The sequence below is a fragment of the Morone saxatilis genome, unplaced genomic scaffold, assembly GCF_004916995.1.
Source record: "Morone saxatilis isolate NCDOM2014 unplaced genomic scaffold, NCSU_SB_2.0 Contig8, whole genome shotgun sequence".
Taxonomy (NCBI): Eukaryota; Metazoa; Chordata; class Actinopteri; family Moronidae; genus Morone; species Morone saxatilis.
This window is the reverse complement of record NW_023340257.1, coordinates 14,124,623-14,139,290: the sequence shown is the minus strand read 5'-3', so window position 1 is coordinate 14,139,290 and position 14,668 is coordinate 14,124,623. Positions and strand designations below refer to the sequence as shown.

Here is a 14,668-nt window from a genome sequence, read left to right as displayed (position 1 = left end):
TCCTCAGAAAATACAGTAAAGTCAGAGTTATCTTACTCTGTGTATCAAAAGCCAAGTGGTGGCATGTTCTCCTGATATTTAGCTGGAAGGATATGCTCAGATTAATTACTTGAAAAGGAGATAATTAATATTCTTGTACATTGTCTGCCTCCCTGCAGCCCGAGGGCCATTAGCATGTGTTTATCTGTTTGTGTGTGCTCGTGGTTTAACTGCTGCTCTCTAGGTGGGTGGGGCAGCAGACATATGGCAATAGGCAATGATTATATTGATTCTTTGATCTTCGCATTTTTCTTCCTTCTTGTCTCTGCACCCCCTGTTTTGTTTCAGATTTATGGACCATTTAGAAGTATTTCTCTCTTTGGGGCAATGAATGAGTTTTTCTTTAATTTTCCAGCTACTTTTAAGGCTGCATCTCAGAACGGTGTCTGCATCCAGGAGCGCATATCTTTCTCTAATGCGATGTTGGTTTGTTTTAATATTATTAAAACTTTTGTGATCCAGAGATCTCTGAATTATGTAATATAACATATCGTAACTGTGCCTTTTTAAAGAACTATTATGCAAATGACTCTACACAAAATCTATGTTTTCCCTTTACATTTAATTGATTGTTCTTTGTTCAGCACTCCACCATACAATGCCCCTCCTCACTCCTGGTATACTGAATTAGCATTGCAGATCGTTGCAGTGCTGTCAGGGGGCCCACTCCCTCCAAAAAACATTTCTGCCACTCAAAGCATAAAATGAAACCACAAGCACGGCCTCAGGGGAACGAACAGCTCTGGTGGACTCGACCTTCCGTACTTACTTGCTCATGTTTAATCATAGAAGTCAGTAGGTATTTGAGTGGGTGGGTCATTTGCATCGATAGGCGCAAAATTACCTGAAGGAGTTAAAAAAGGGGGTCGATATTGATATATGTGGAGGTGTGGGCCACTTCATCGATTTCTCTGTCGATCAGTCACAACAAGCAAGGACAGATTTAATGAGCAGCGGTGAGGACGGTGATGAGAAGCGATACACAGCTGCTTTTTTATTTTTGTACGATTTATCTGATCATTTTAACAGTGTTTGGTTTTCTCCCGTTGGTTTGAAGAACACCCAGAGCTGAGGAACCTCCAGAGGCAGCATCATCCTCAGATCTGCCAGTGTGATTAATCTGCTCATTGCCGGCTCTGTTTTTTTGGCCATAACTCAATTCCCTCTCTTGTTTGCAAAACTGCCCTAAGCTCCGGAGGGGGGATCTGGCAGCAGCAAATTCAATCTCCCAGCTCTCAGTATTACCCTCAGTGACCAGACCTCGCCCTAGTTCTCCGACCAGTTATTAAAGCCTCATGTTGTCTGTTTCTCCGGTCACGATCAAAAACGCTGTTGTGGATTTCTGCCCTGGAGTGTTTCAGTGAGAGATCAGAGAACAATCCCTTTGACATCCTATTGTATCAAATAGTCAGAATGTCTTTTTAACTGTGTCTTTTCCTCTAACAGGTTGCAGGGGAACAGAAATATCATCCAGAATGCTTCACCTGTCTGAACTGCAGGGCGTTCATCGGTGATGGAGACACATATGCTCTGGTGGAGAGATCCAAACTCTACTGGTGAGCCTCACGTCTGTCAAAATCTAATCAGACTGTAAACCTTGTTTCTTCAGTCTTTAATTGGCCTAATGTTTTACCACGGGCAAATCAAAGCTTGCATAGATTGTGGTTCGCTTTTATTCTTTTTACATTCTTTATTTGGAGTTTTTTTATAGTTAATTCCTTCTTCTACAGCAAGCTAATCCACTTGAAGTCCCTTTGAAGTGTAACCAAAACCACAAAAAACGCACAAGAAGCCAAAGCTACAGTTGACTGACATATTCTTAAATTCATGGGCTTTATTCTGGGTTTCAAAGGACTTGTTGTCAACATTATGACTAACTGTGACAACTGACTAAATGCACAATGAAAATTCACAGCAACTATAATTTCAACACAAATGTTTGAGCTTTATATTTAAAATTTCTTCAGCCAAATAGGCACACATAGAAACTCAATTTATTTTAACATTTGGTGACAGAGAGATGTACAGTGGTAAATCGTTTAAGACACAATGGATTCAGAGGAGACCGTTTTTGTCCAAGACATGTTTAAGGTTCACGTAGTTCTTTACTTGTGTAACTACAGGTTTGTGTGAATGTGTCATCAGCCCGAGGCTTCAAAAACAGAGGGGTTCAATGTGAAGCTGCATTATGCAGAGATGCATACAGACAGAGCAACCTTTGTCCTCTTCTCTGAGTGGATGTGGATGATGACAGTGTGATTGTCTCAGATCATCACCTTTATTGAGAGGTTTACCAGATTGGGTCAACTCAGGGGACGGCAGGCAAGAACAGCATTGCTTGTCTGATAGAGGTGAAGCAACAATGAGAGAGTAAATTGTGTTGTGTAAAAGGTAATTTTACTTCATCTTCAGCGTGTTAGTTTTGAATCATTTCATAGCTATTTCATGAGTCCTCCTTACATTCCCAGCATTCTTCTTTTGGAGAAAAATAGTCTTTTTTGTTAACCAAACTAACACGTGACACGTGAGAGGTCACGCTGACCCTCAAATCTGAACAATGACAGCACAGTGTTTTCACAAACTAAAGCAACATCTTGTCAACAACATGTGATGCTTTAAAAACTTGTAACTTGAGAACTTGACATTTTCTTACGATTGCATGGATGGCTGTAGAGCCAGAAACCCCACTAAGGTTCCCATTTTCTGTACTCCCCTCCTCCTTTCCACCCATCCTTCCTTCCCTACTAATATCATCCTTTTCTCCTCTTGCTCTCTGGCTCCAGTGGTCACTGTTACTACCAGACCATCGTCACCCCAGTGTCGCTGCCGGACTCGCCATGCTCACGAATCCCTCACACCGTCACACTCGTGTCCATCCCAGCCACTGCCGAGGGCAACAACGGACGCAGAGGGCGCGGTTTCTCTGTGGCCATCGACCAGCCACTCAGCCCAACCAACGGCTACAGTCCTGAACACGGACACACTGTCAGAGTCGCCCAGTGAGTCTGTCTGTCTGTGTTTCTGTGCGTGTGTTTGCATACTTTGTGTTCATTGTGTGAAGAAGAGAGACTACACGAACACTAGGAGAAGTCAGTACGGTGGAGGACAAAGCATGAAGAAGGGTAGAATAAAAATGGAGGACAGTGTGATAGATGAGATTCATTTAAAATGTAATAATAGAGTGGAAGGAAAAGGAAATGAGAAGTAGTCACTGTTATTCAAAGGAGCTGAGACTTTATCAGATCAGGTCTGTGTTTAAAGGAAACGTTTCAGTGTGTGCAGAAAAGGTGTTTGAAGAGTTCTTTATCATTTTTTCTGCTTATTGTTCTTCTTTATTCAGGGTGGACGCAGAATGCATCAGTCCAGATGTGAAAAACTCCATTCATGTTGGAGATAGGATCCTTGAGATCAACGGGACTCCCATTCACAATGTCCCTCTGGATGAGGTATTCACCACACTGTCCCTGACACATTAAGTTACTGATGTATTTTACTTTAGTGTAAATGTATTGAATTGAGCTCTGGTGAAGGAGGGAAAGGTGCCAACATGTACCTTTACATTTATTTAGTTAGTTGGTGGTTTACAGTATACAGTAACTGACTTACTGTCAAAAAGTTACTTGTTTTTTGTTAAAGGAAAGTCAAATATTCATCCCTCCTAGTAACTTTTCAGTCTTATAGTTCATGCAATGTTACTCATTGCACTGTAAAGCACTTCAACAGACTTCCAGTATTCTTTCAGCTATAAGAGCAATCTCTGCTGTTTTAGTTGAGGACTGACCATTTGAACTTCTCTAGATTGACCTGCTGATCCAGGAGACGAGCCGGCTGCTGCAGCTCACCATCGAGCACGACCCCCACAGTCAGGGGCAGGAGGTAGGCTCCTCTGAGGCTGAAGAGCAAGTGGACGGACCCCTGTCCACCCCTCTGTCAGAGGGCCCCAGCCCCATCCTGCCCATCACACAGCCCCCCAACCCCGACATCAGCTGCCTGAGATCCCGCATCATCACGTAAGAAACTCACAGATTTAGTTAACAATGGCCCTATAGCATAAATAGATAACTGCTCATAGACTAGCTAATAATAAAAGCCCAGTAAAGATAAGCTTAGATAAAAATTTCCCAGTGTTGTCATTGCAGCAGTAAATGATAATCAAGTACTCTGCTCTCCTCCACTGTATCCTCTTCATCTCTCTTTTCCCCTCTCTTCTTTCTCTTCCTCTCACCCTCCAGGCGGAGCTACAGCATCGATAAGTCTCCAGGCTCCAGCAATGCAGCGTCCCCCATCTCCCAGAGGAAGGACATCAATCGATCAGAGTCGCTCCGTGTTGTGTCCAATCGGACGCACCGCATCTTCCGCCCATCTGACCTCATCCATGGAGAGGTGCTGGGGAAGGGCTGCTTTGGACAGGCCATCAAGGTCAGACATTGTTTGCACATTTTCATACCAGCCTGTACATGTGCAGCATGCATCAACACTTTAGAGAACAAATGTAGTCGTATTTGCATTGTCCAGAAGATGGCAGCATTGAGACAAGTAAGACTGAGATAAGTAAGAGACGTGGACAGACAGGAGGTTAAATGTTTGTGGTTATAAGACAAGTTTTTCTGTTTCTCATAGTGGAGTGAAAATGTCTTGCACTTGGTTAACCTCAGACCCAGATTGTTGCTCAACTTGATTTGTCTGTGTTGTAATAGGTGACACACAAGGAGACAGGGGAGGTGATGGTGATGAAGGAGCTGATTCGCTTTGATGACGAGACACAGAGAACCTTCCTGAAAGAGGTGAGTGGAGAGGGGCGATCTCGGATGTTACATTGTTAAAGAGTGTCAGATTTACTCAAAGAATCTGAAGAAATCTGAAAATGAAGTGTTGATGTCAATCAGAGTTTTCATAAATCACTTCCTTGAATACAAACATTATTTTAGTCAGATTTTGTCAGATATTAGTGATGATTTGATGCTTGTCCAAGTGTTAAAATGAGATTATCCAGTACCCTAAAAAGCTTTTTTTGTACACGACCAGACGCCGAATATTGTAGTTAAAATTAGAATCTCCGCCATGTGAATGTAGGGCATGACTGAATAAAACAAAAGAGTTCTCTCACCTGAATAAATTACAGTAGAAGACATACAATTACCTCTGAATAGGACGAAAGGGAGTGTTAACACTGTCCTTTCTCCCAAAAACTATGGATAAGCAAAATTTATTTTACTTCATCTGGCTTCTGTCCTTCCATTAATTTGAATAAAAGATAACAGAGAATGACACAGGAGTTTAGACTTCTGTAAGACTTTTTGAGTTATTGTTGAACTTTGAATTTATTTTTTCTTGATGTTCCTGTTTGATGTTAAGTATCGCAGACTCACTCATCCAGTTTACAACCTTCTAATTGGGATGTTTAAAGCTCAAAATTGTTCCCGTATGGTGGAGTGTATGTATGCGTGGGGTGTTAGATTTATTTTGAGGTTACAATAACACTGAGTCTTTGCTTTGTAATTGGTGTAGACGACAGAGTAGAAAGAGGGTCTATAAAACAAACCCCAACCACAATGAAGTATGATTATTACTCCCAGTGGCTGTTAGTTTGTAGGTGGCCAAAGTCTCACTTCACTGAGTCTCTTGTGAGCTTTTTTTTGTTGCTTGCACAGACTCGCGGGTGAAGTTTAGCAAAGAATGTGGCAAACATTTCAGACAAAGACATCATGAGACTTGAAGGGTAATATTTCAGGTTTATGTGTTTGTAATAGTGACCCAGCTCCTCCTCCTCAGCCATCAGGGAGGGAATGCTTTATGAGGTGTCATACGGTAGTAGTGCTGTGAACACTACTTGTAACCTCTTACACCGAACTTTGTACTGTGTAGCTTTGCTCCCCCAGCCCATTGGGACGTACACTTAAGCTGCCAGTATGCTTCATCAAACTGCTTCAAGTTTATGATTGAATTTGTTAGAAGTTAGAAGAATAGTTTGACATTTTATAAAATAAACGTATTGGCTTTCTTAGCAAGGTTAAGAGATCGATACCACTCTTCGTACAGTAAATATGAAGCTATAACCTGTAACCAGTTTACTTAGCTTAGCACGGAGACTGCTCCCAGACAAGAAATAGTCCCCACCTGTAAAACACAACTTATTGTTTTCCCATGTTGGTTTATGTACAGATACAACAAAGATATAAAATGTTAATTTGCTCTGGTTTTGTTGCCTTCGGACAGAGCCAGGCTAGCTGTTCCCCGTTTCCAGTCTTTATGCTAAGCTAAGTTAACTGGCTGCTGGTGATAGCTTTATATTTATTGAGAGTGCTATTGACCTTCTCATCTAACAGCGAGAAAACAAATGAACGTTTAGTTTACCCAAAGCTAATGAATTTTATGGTATCAGTGTATCCAAAGTACATAGCTAACTCAGTCATTTTTTTTAACAATTAAGAGAATGGTTACACTTAGAGTTAGCAGTGGTACGGGGATGGTTAGTGAGAAACATAGCTGCAAACAGTGGAGAGGTTGATACTAAGTAAAGCTTTAACAGTAACTCAGCTGATAGTGAGATGGTACTAACTTGAGCATTAACATTTAACTGTAAAGTGTTAACCTCCCTAAAAAGTGAACAAAGCAGCCATGATCCCAAAGCAGCGTTCATGTGTGTGTAAAAATGTCTGACGTTTGTTTCATCAGGTGAAGGTCATGCGTTGCCTGGATCACCCCAACGTGCTCAAGTTCATTGGAGTCCTCTACAAAGACAAGAGACTCAACTTCATCGCAGAGTACATAAAGGGAGGCACCTTGAGGGAAATCATCAAGAAAATGGTGAGTGTGTGACCGCAGAGATACAATGTGGGTGTGCCAACTTCCTGTTCAGTATTTAAAATGCATTATTGGGAATAGTCTGATCTTGCATTGCCTCAGGTGGAGTTTCTTTCAGTTTGATAATGTGAAGTTTTGGTTAGAAGTAATAAGCAGCAACTGAAGATTTAATTGTGATTTTTGCTCACAGGACATCAACTATCCCTGGAACATGCGAGTCAGTTTTGCCAACGACATAGCTGCTGGGATGGTGAGTTCAAAGACTGAAAAGTGCATTTAATTGTAATAGTTCCTTTATCAGACAGTATAATTCCTTGATATGCAGCAGTAAAGGAAGGTGCATTGCTTCCTGTTATCTCCCTCTAGTGGTTGTGTTAGTGGACTACAGCACTCCTGTTCATAATGTGCAGAATCTTTTCCATCCCCCTCTATGGAAATTACAGCATGAATTCCTGCAGGATTAGACCATTGGTTCTTAATGTTTTCCCTTGATATGAGTACAATGATGAATGTAATGCATGACTGGATTATTGTATTTACAACAGCAGCTACTTCAGATTAAACAAGGCAGGATTGTTCCTCTTGGCATGGGTTTTATATAACCACTAAAGCTTCTGTTTTTTTTTTATTCCTCCTGCCTTTCTGTCCTCTCCTATATGTCTATCTATCTGTCATCCAGACGTATCTGCATTCCATGAACATAATCCACCGGGATCTGAACTCACACAACTGTCTTGTTCGAGAAGTAAGAACTTGTGATTTCCTGTACACTTTGAGTGTGTGTGTGTGTGGGCATACCTGTGTATAATGCAGTATGTTTTCTTTCAGGATTTAACACAGTGCACCTGTCATGTGCTGAGGCACTTCAGATATAAAAACAAAAGAGAGCTTTGTTAGTAGTAGCTAAAACAGACTAAGCCTTCTTAAAACACACTGTTACACAAGTAACTTGCAGCGGAAACTTCCAGCTTATCCTGCTCAAACAGAGAGAGCTATTGTACGTGTGTCACATGACAACAAAAGCATTGTATAGTAGAGCTCACATCTGAAGGGTCCCACTAAGAGAAATAAGTTGAATTTGAAGCTTTTCTAAATTAGCTTAAAACTAGTTGAAAACAAAATTTACTCTCTCTTGTAATATTAGGCAGAATGTATGCTGCGACATTTTATGACACGTTTCATTGTCTTCGTGCAGGACAACACAGTGGTGGTGGCAGACTTCGGGCTGTCTCGGCTCATGGTGGACGACAAGCACGAGGAGAAGTTGTCCCAGGGTAAACTGCCCGGCCTGAAGAAGCCAGACCGCAGAAAGCGGTACACCGTGGTGGGAAACCCCTACTGGATGGCTCCTGAGATGATCCATGGTATGATCTACAGTTGAATTTGTGTGTTTGCTCCTTTTATCAGTAATATTAAGATACTGATTTATTCATTTAAACTCAGTCACGCCTTCCTCAGATACCTCAAGAGAAAAGTCACTGCAGGGCTACAGTTGTTGACTATATGTGGCATCCCTTCTGAATATTCATTACATGTATTACATGGGCAAACAATAACAACGGCCTAATTTTGTTCTTTTCTCTTCCCAGGAAAGAGCTATGATGAGAGAGTTGACATCTTTTCCTTCGGTATCATGCTCTGCGAGGTGAGTGACCTTCCACTCTCACTACTAACAAAACCTCAGACAAACAAATACTGTTAGTGTTTGATTGACAGAATTAAAATTGCTTCAAAATCCTCTGGACTGGATTTAACAGTTTTAATATTCATTGAATTTGGCCAAAGTTCACAACCTGAAAACTGTTTTTACAGTCTTTTCCCAGCACAGGTTCAGCTTCAGGATTATGATTCTCATTTGTGTGAAGCTGCTGTGGACTAAACTAAACATTTTGACAGGCTTTCTGGAAATTCTCTGATCTGTCAAAATTTCAACTCCTCCTACTAGCTGTAAAACATCCATTTCATTTAATGAGGGAAAAGTCTTGCATTTGTTTTCTGAATTAAAAACCCTGCCCGAAATGTGGTAAGCTTTGGGCCCAGCCACACACCATCCACATAATTCAGGCTCAACAGTTCAGCTCAGTCGCTCAGCATATTTGAGTTCCCCAGATGGACACCATTAGCCAGAGAATAACACCGTGATTAGAGAGGGCAGAAAAGCAGAGTTGTCTTCATGTGGCTACTCACAGGCAGACAAACGGTAGATGTGGTCTGTTGGGAACGATCAGCTTCAGTTTGGAGGGTTTACTGGTTTTCATCAGATCGGCACAGGAGGATTCCCTTTGCTCTGACAGCTCTATCTTTAACTCTTTTTTTCTCTTTTTGTTTTTCTTGCCCTCTCCAGATAATTGGCAGGGTGAATGCAGACCCAGACTACCTCCCCAGGGCGATGGACTTTGGACTAAACGTATCTGGCTTCCTGGAGCACTACTGTCCCCCAAATTGCCCCCCCGCCTTCTTCCCTGTGGCTGCTGTGTGCTGTGAGCTTGATGCAGACAAACGGTCAGATATCTACCATAAATTCACATTGAAATGTTACCTAAAGGGACACTGTTCACCTGACATAAAAACATATTTGTATTTATAATTCTGGCTAATAAGTCTATGTTGTATTTAATTGAGATCTCTGTTTTTCTTTATATTTAGGCCTCCTTTCTCCAAACTAGAAGAGTGGCTGGAGAACCTGAAGATGCACTTGGACATTGGTCTACCCCTGGTGTCTGAACTGGACCAGTTGCACAAGGCCTTCTGGGTGAACCACAGCATCACACGCCCTGAAAATGGCCTGCACACCCACCCCGAACAGCCTGAGTAGGGCTAAACACGACTGGATGAGTGGGAAATGAGAGTTAACTCCTTAAGGGCAGCGATGGCCTGCCTCCGGCAGTGCGGTGGCTGGAGGGGCCGTGTAGATACTCCTCCATGTATGAAGCTGCGGGCGTAGCCTGGCTCAGGCTTAATGAGTAGACTCAGGGGGAAAATGTGGATCTGAAAAGCCACCTGTGCGAGATGCACACACACACACACACATTTAAAGTCAAATCAAGAGACATTAACGATAGCTTGATTCTGCTGCACCCGAAGCTAAAGTGGAACATGTCATATGCAATCAGACCCAACTTTCAAATCATGACTCAACTCTTGATTCATGTAGATTTAACCTTAGCGCTCATTCCATTCAAGAATACTTACTGTACTTACTGTAGTGTGTATATTCATAAAGTAGTCCAAAAAACAAGGCATAATGCAAACCTTCAGCCTCCTCACTTCGGGCCTCTACAGAGTACATTGTGCAGTATGTGTTAGCAGGTGTTTCTATGTGAGTTTGGTTTGATTTTGCTTTTGGTTTGGATTTTCAAAACTGAACTTGCGACCTGCAAAGGAGAGGGGCTCCGTCTGTCGCTTAAGACACAAAGGTTGAGATCAACTTGCTGTCCACTTGTACAAGTCAAACAAAACCTTTTAAAGCTTTAAATAGCTCGCTGAAGAGTGCATGACTGTAAATAATGCTGTCAGGTCATATCCTGGTTCGCCGTGTCCCTCTGACCTCATTCGGTCATAAACCACTAGACCTACATGTGTCTGTGGCGTCGCCCCTCTCCCTCATTTATTGTGTAGCACTGACTTTACATTGAGGTACACATCTTTTGCATACATTTTGGTACATTGTCTCCCGATTTTAAGAGCTGTTAGCGTATCTCATTCATATTGATGTGGCATCTTATACATTAAAATCACATACCAGTGTACATAGCTGGTGACACTGTAAATGTTTTAAATATTGTAAATGTACAGACATATTTTATATACGTACGCTACATTGCCATATTTTTATTGGCCGACCAGTTGAAATTAAGGAGAGCTTAAGATTGACTGCAGTTAAAAGGGCACAGCAGAAAGCTTTATTGTTTTGTTTATTTTCTGCATTGTCACCACTGTGGCAAGTTTCAGGCTTTTAGCATTTAAGATAAGAGGAATCTTATCACCAAAAAATATCTCCTACCCTCAGTCCAAGCCCAGTAAATGTTACAGTTGTCATTCCCCTTCATCCAAAAAGTATTTCTCAAGCATTTGATTGGTCATCTTGGAGTGTTCATGTACCCACAGAGGTGTGCTGGAGTAGATGTTGTTATAATTCTGGATCATGTAATCACATCCAAGTTGCTGAACTAGATCTGCATATTATGATCAACTCTAATTATGTGTGAATTTTGAGGGCAATCAATCTGTTGTTAATTATTCACTCTTGTCTCATGTACTGTACAGTAGTTCAGGTGTGGGAATAACATCACCAGGTACTGCCTCATCATGTCAGCTGTCTGTCCACATACGCGTCTCTCCTCTGGTGGATGACCCACTGTTTGTTTACATGTAAATGCTAGCTGTAAATACTACTGTATGTATGCGTCTGTCCTTACTTCTGTCTGCGTGCATTGCATAGATATGCGCACTCCTCAGAAAATAATCTCTTCCACTGTCAAATTTCTCTCTTTGCACCTTCTACACACATTTTCTGTCTAGACTGAAAATCTTCTTTTTTTTAATTTCCTGCTGTTGTTTTCACGAGCTGCATGATGTACTAGCTAGGTCTGTTCAGCTTCTACACTGAGCTGTTTTTGTCTCTAAACTATGTAATTTTAAATAAGAAAACAAAGAATGACAGACAGAAATAGTCAACAGAGAAAGAAGGTTAAAAATGAAATGAGAAAAAAAAACACAGCATCTGTTTTTTTATATATATAACCACTGAAATCTTTTTGTATAGATTTGAGTACTTTAATTTGCACTATATTACCAAATGGCTGGTTGAAGCCATGTTTGTTAATTTCCTCTCTTGGGCTAACTTGTGATAAGGAAATAAATTATGTTGGTTCAGGTTGATATATGAATGCAAGACACTGATAGAGCCTTTCAACTGTAAAAAAAAACAAATGGGATCTGGGCAATTCATCCTCTTGATAGCAAACTGGACCATGTGAGGAATAATTTCTGATTATTTGATGCATTTTGATGCAACTTTTAAATACAGTTGTGGCAGGAGCCTTAATGATCTTATTGTAGGTAAAGTCAATAAAAATAATGATTATATTTGTATTTTCAAACCAAAATTTAAATACCGCCATGTCCACTTGGAGAGTTTTCTGGTCTTTGCTACCAAAGAGGATGTGATGTCCCAGTTCTGCCTGCTGCCTACAGACTGGTCATTTGTGAATGATGTCCTGTGTTGTTTCTGCTTGGATTCATATGTGATGCCCACAGAGGCTGCAACCATTGCTGGTCTCTCCAATAATAGAGCACTTAAAAACTGGCCTGTCTCACCTTTCACCTCCTCGTCATACTCTTTTGGCTCAGGGCCGTACTTTTCTGGAGCTTACTTTCACAATTCAGTTAATTCAGCAGCTTAATAGGAGAAAGCAGCACTCAACAGTAACAGTGAGACACAAAGAGCATGTAACCAGTGTCAATGTATAGGCTGATAAAACAAAATATGCTTCTGTAAAACAAGCCCCTCCTGGTTGATGTGTTCGTCCGTGGGCATGCACTGTACATGAGTGGCTTCTGCCATGTTTCTGTCTCCATTCCTGTCTGAGCCATGTCGAGCATGTTAGGTGTGTCTGTGAGGGCGTGTTGATGATCAATGAGAATGTTGCCGCAGCACTTCTTTGCAAAGGATCGTTACCTCTGAACAATGCTGTGCCTTTGTTGTAAGCTAGCCTTGCCAACGACTCGAAAAACGTGAACTGATTTCCTTTTTTTAATGTATCATAAGTGCAAGCCTGATTCAAGTGGATTGAATATCATTGCTGATACTAAGTTGTATGAGATTTCATCTTGTTCTGTATATTTATATTTTCCAGATCTCCATTGTCAGTTTTGATATTTTAATATTATATTTCTTTTTTTTTTTTTTTTTGTCCTATTTAATTTTGTACACAAGCTGTGAAAACAATTCTGCACTTTAATCCTGAACGTGAACATTTAGACTCTGAGGAGGCGACTGTTTTTTTTTTCCTTTAGTCACAGCTAAAAATAAAACTGTTGCTTCTAAAACAAACTGAACGTGTTATTTTGTTCATTAATGATGTCTCTCACAGTCACTGTTAGTCTGTTGCATCTCAGCGGCAAAAAGAGCCACAGAAAGACCACTGTTTTGTCACTGACCTTCTTTATATGTACTACTGAAGCACACAGTGTTATGCAAGCTTCAATAATATGTGCAAAATCTGCTTCAGTCACTGAGTTCATAGAAGAGCACTGCATGATCAGAGGAGAAAAACGTGGGCTACATTGAAGTGGTACAAATAGTGAATAGTGAAAAGGTGAATTCATTAGAAATGTGTAACAAACTGACCACCAGATGTCGCTATATATCTCTGCTGTTCTTTTCTGTGGCGAAATAAAAAGGGTAAGAATATCATAAAAGTATTCAATTGAATTTAATTATTTAAACTAAATACAGCAGCTCATATCCCAACCTTGTGGATAGCATGTATGTACAATACACTAGTGTCACTCTTTCTGCTGGTACAAATACTGCTTAATACCAATAGTGGAAAAAACATTTAAAAAACGTGCTATAGGCCTACCACAGAGAAAAAGTAATCAATTACAAATAAAAGTATTGCACTAAAAATATTACATTAAAAATTCAGAGGTATTATCAGCCAAATTAACTCAAAATAAAAGTCACTATTATATTATTATATGTTATTGGCTTACTGAAGCATTACTGTGTATGCAGATATTTCAGCATATATTTTAATAAAATGAATCGCAATTTAATAAACTGATTATAAGTTTGTATGTACAATCTCAAGTACAGCTGTCAAGGAAATGCAGTGGAGTGAAAAGTACATATTTTCCTTCTAAAATGTAGTAAACTCCAAGTATCAAGTAGATAAATGTAATAAAATGAGTGTACTGAAGTGAAGTACAAGTACCTCAAGACTGTTATATTGTACTTTGTTATATTGCACCACTGACTTTAAACTACTAGTCTGCTTCCACTAATGTAGAATATTAGCTAACCTAGCAGGTTTTTATAGCTGTAGCCTTGTGATAAATTAATAATAATATTTCAACAATAACCCTGCAAACAGCGGATTTCAGCTGAGCTTAAAGCGTTTAGGTGACTAACATTCAAATAAACGTTGATTGACAATCCATCGCTATCGGTCACCTGACCGCCGCCGTTAATTGTCGCGAGCAACTGCGCATTTTTTATTTTATTGTTTATTTATTTATTTTATTGCTTTATTCTATTTATTATTTTCTATTTATTTATTTGGCGGGTTATTTTTTTCCTTGCAGGTGCAACGTGACCTTCGCCCCGTCTCATCCACGTGCGATTGCTTTTTCATTCCGGGACGCGTGCAACGCGTTGCTGTCTCCGTGAACGGTCACCGGCCTTGGCTGCTTCGGGTCAACGGCCTGCGGTGTGTCGTGTGCGTGCGTGTGGCGTGTGTGCGTGTGCCGTGTGTTGCTATCAAACCACAGCTCCACTCTCTCTCTCACACACACACCACACACACACACACACAGGGGGGGACGCGTTTGTCCACGTCAAACACACACAGAGACAGAGCAGACTTGTCATTACACCGCCAGTTGTGTCTTTCAGATTGCCAGAGGGGAATTACGGAAATACCGAAGAAAGAAGTTTACGAGTTTGAAAAGGAGGGAGAAAGCAAGAGGAGGAAGGGACCGGTCGCAGCCGTTGGGCCGTCAACTGAAACTTTGAGAGGATGGAAAATTCGTCCAGCCCACACAACGCGCCCGTTCCGCTCCGGCAATGGGTTCAACCACCGGTGAGTATCCCCTCACA

At 40.9% G+C, this 14,668-nt stretch overlaps 1 protein-coding gene across 3 annotated transcripts in view; it reads left to right on the top strand.

Moving 5' to 3' along the window:
* limk1a (LIM domain kinase 1a) overlaps positions 1-12,892 on the top strand; it is a 49,675-nt gene extending 36,783 nt beyond the window's left edge. For all 3 annotated transcript variants that reach the window (XM_035680645.1, XM_035680647.1, XM_035680648.1), the window contains 13 exons: positions 1,486-1,595; positions 2,823-3,038; positions 3,380-3,485; positions 3,838-4,049; positions 4,272-4,458; positions 4,737-4,823; positions 6,715-6,846; positions 7,034-7,093; positions 7,523-7,588; positions 8,039-8,207; positions 8,433-8,488; positions 9,188-9,345; positions 9,490-12,892. In XM_035680645.1, the coding sequence (XP_035536538.1) occupies positions 1,486-1,595; positions 2,823-3,038; positions 3,380-3,485; positions 3,838-4,049; positions 4,272-4,458; positions 4,737-4,823; positions 6,715-6,846; positions 7,034-7,093; positions 7,523-7,588; positions 8,039-8,207; positions 8,433-8,488; positions 9,188-9,345; positions 9,490-9,658 (1,728 nt within the window). In that variant the 3' untranslated portion in view covers positions 9,659-12,892. The remainder of the gene's footprint in view (positions 1-1,485; positions 1,596-2,822; positions 3,039-3,379; positions 3,486-3,837; positions 4,050-4,271; positions 4,459-4,736; positions 4,824-6,714; positions 6,847-7,033; positions 7,094-7,522; positions 7,589-8,038; positions 8,208-8,432; positions 8,489-9,187; positions 9,346-9,489) is intronic.
* The last annotated feature ends 1,776 nt before the right edge of the window (positions 12,893-14,668 follow it).